This window comes from Cariama cristata, unplaced genomic scaffold (genome assembly GCF_000690535.1).
Source record: "Cariama cristata isolate BGI_N322 unplaced genomic scaffold, ASM69053v1 scaffold18078, whole genome shotgun sequence".
Taxonomy (NCBI): domain Eukaryota; kingdom Metazoa; phylum Chordata; class Aves; order Cariamiformes; family Cariamidae; genus Cariama; species Cariama cristata.
The window spans coordinates 75,361-77,924 of record NW_009629612.1 but is presented as its reverse complement, the minus strand read 5'-3'; the positions used below and the strand labels follow the sequence as shown (position 1 = coordinate 77,924).

At 40.1% G+C, this 2,564-nt stretch overlaps 1 protein-coding gene across 1 annotated transcript in view; it reads left to right on the top strand.

The window, feature by feature from the left end:
• The first annotated feature begins 74 nt into the window (after nt 1-74).
• Nucleotides 75-2,564, top strand: part of GLRA1 (glycine receptor, alpha 1) — a 39,976-nt gene continuing 37,486 nt past the window's right edge. Inside the window, exon 1 of the mRNA XM_009705236.1 lies at nt 75-130. Within this exon, the coding sequence (XP_009703538.1) occupies nt 75-130 (56 nt within the window). The remainder of the gene's footprint in view (nt 131-2,564) is intronic.

Here is a 2,564-nt window from a genome sequence, read left to right as displayed (position 1 = left end):
GGCCAACCCCACCGGCCCACCCCTCACGGAGTACAAAAAAAAAACCACCACAAAAAACAGCGAGAGTTGGAAAAATGTGCAACGTCAACGCACTCGGAGTCTACGTGTGGGAAACGATCGTTTTCTTCAGGTAAGGCTCGGCTTTACGGGAGGAGTGTGTGCGCACCAGGCGCTGCCGGGCGGGACTGCCGTGCCCACCCCAAGCTGGGGGCACAGCCCCTAGGCACAGCCTCAGCGCTAGAACAGCAGCGTTCCACCTTTCTCGAGCTGCCTTTTCGCCTCGTCTCGGGGAACCGAGACCGGCTATCGCACAGCCCCGGGCTCGGGACTTTCCGTGGCTTTGGGAGTTACTCCGTTTAATTAGCACCGCAATCTCGCTAACCGCAGTGCTGAAAACACCGACCCCGGCTGGTTGCAAAGTGACAACTAGTGGCGGCTGGGAATGCTGCACTTGAATTTGCCCGGGTAAATATTCCCACCTCGCCCCCTCCCCATCCTCAGATTGCAGGTTAAGGTGAGTTCCATGAGATGCTTTCACTGCTTAGCTACGCTATCTTGAGAAATCGTGGGACCCCTTTTCAAAAAGGGTTCTCTATCTCCTCAGCTTGCTACGTCTAAAGTCACTGAAAGCAAAGAAATAACCTCCTTCCTCCCCAACTTTTTTCTTTCATGTAGTTTTTGACATCCTTCCCTTGCAGAATCTGAGTGAAAGCCAAAGAGGATGCGGGGAGGTTTTTGTAATTATATCCATTACCACCTACCTGTATTTTGACTGGTTTAGACGTGTTTAGTTTCTCATTAAGGCTAAGGTAGGAGAAGGAACAGTTTTAGTCTTAAAGAGTTGTTTCTGGTTTATCTCTCCTTGCAGTGCTTTTATTAAATGGATAAAAAAATACTGGAAACTGGAAGCTCTTCTGTATTTGCATTAATAATGCTGTCTGCTGTAGCAAGTGATAGATGCCAGATACATGCAACTAAAAAAAAAAAAAAAAAAAAGGCCTTCTCTCATGACCTGAACTTGCTTATCAGTCTTAGAATTCATTTCAGTCTCATGGCTCCTACTTTTACATTTCTGTATTTTACCAAAGTCTCATCTTATAGTTTAATGTGAAATAACAGACATTATTTACATATACCTCACCACTGTAATACTTATTTTATGAATCACAGTAGCAGACCTGCTGATACTGGACAGATTTTTCTAGCTAGTGGACTCTTTCCTTTTGAACACTAAAGTCCTTCCAGGCATAAAAATTGGGATATCCCCACTTTTTCTGTAATCCCACAGAAAATCAGACAGCAAGGTTGTAATGTGAACTCAAAGCATTTGATGTTTATCTGTTAGGTAAACCAAGCAAGAGGTTTAGAAATAACTAAAAATCAACAATATCTGAAAAGCAATGCACAACATCCAGTACTCAAAGTCATCCTTTCTCATCTTATTTACTCACAAGTGTAGAGCAGCACAGCGCAATACAGCAGGGTAGACTAAAAGGAAGCATATGTATGCGCAACAAACTCTTTAGTAAAATAATATTGAAGTATAGAGAAAAAAACAAGATTAAACACCATATAAATGCTCTGGTTTGCTGTTCATAAATAAGCTACAAGTCAAAAGGAAATAAAAAAAAAGGTAGTTCCAGGCTTAAGTTTCCTATGGCCCTGGCATTAAAGCATCTGTCTGGCTCTCCTCTGAACTGCTTGAGCAAGTGAAATTGATACATGCTTGTCTTGCTGATCCTGTTCTACAATACACACTTACACATCACACAACACACGTGAGCACTTACAGGTTCTCAGCACATCAATTAAAGTCCTGGGCATTCAAAACCCTGGTAAACCAGTTGCTTCAGGTTCTAGTGTAAATGTTTATACTGTTATAAATTATATACATGTGCATATACATACATACATGCTATATACGACTGCCATATTGCATACAAGAGATTTCTAGAAGTCTATTTTTCCTGCAATTAATATTTAAGAAAATTTGAAAATGCTTTAATTCTGTTAACAGCAAGATGTTGAAACCAAACTGTTTTATATACTACAATCAATTTCCAAACAAGAAAAAAAAAAAAAAAACCACAGTAATTCCTGCTCAGAACTGACTCCAAGCAATGTTTTTCTTTTTTCTCCCACTTTGTGTTGTGTTCTGTTTATTACAGGCCAAAAATCTACCAGCCTTTCTGATCCAGGAATAGCTTTGCTATTTCAGTTTCAGTAAGAGAAGTTTATTCATTAGCAGTCATTCATAAATTTAGTGTGCCAATTACTCCTGCATGCAGTCATACATAATATTTTAAAAACCCATAAACTGATAATCCAATAATCCACTATAGAAGTATGCATTGCTTTAAATTACATGGTGTACCACACTTTGTCAGCCTGTCAAAAACATTCTGGAAAGAGAATCCATTGTACGTTAGCACATACACCACAAAAATAAAGAAAAACGCAAAGTCTCAAAGGACAATTAGATACAGCCAATCAATACAGGAAACAAGACTAGATCTGTTGCTTAACAAAAAGTGTCCTTCACCAGTCTTAAAAAACAAGCGCCT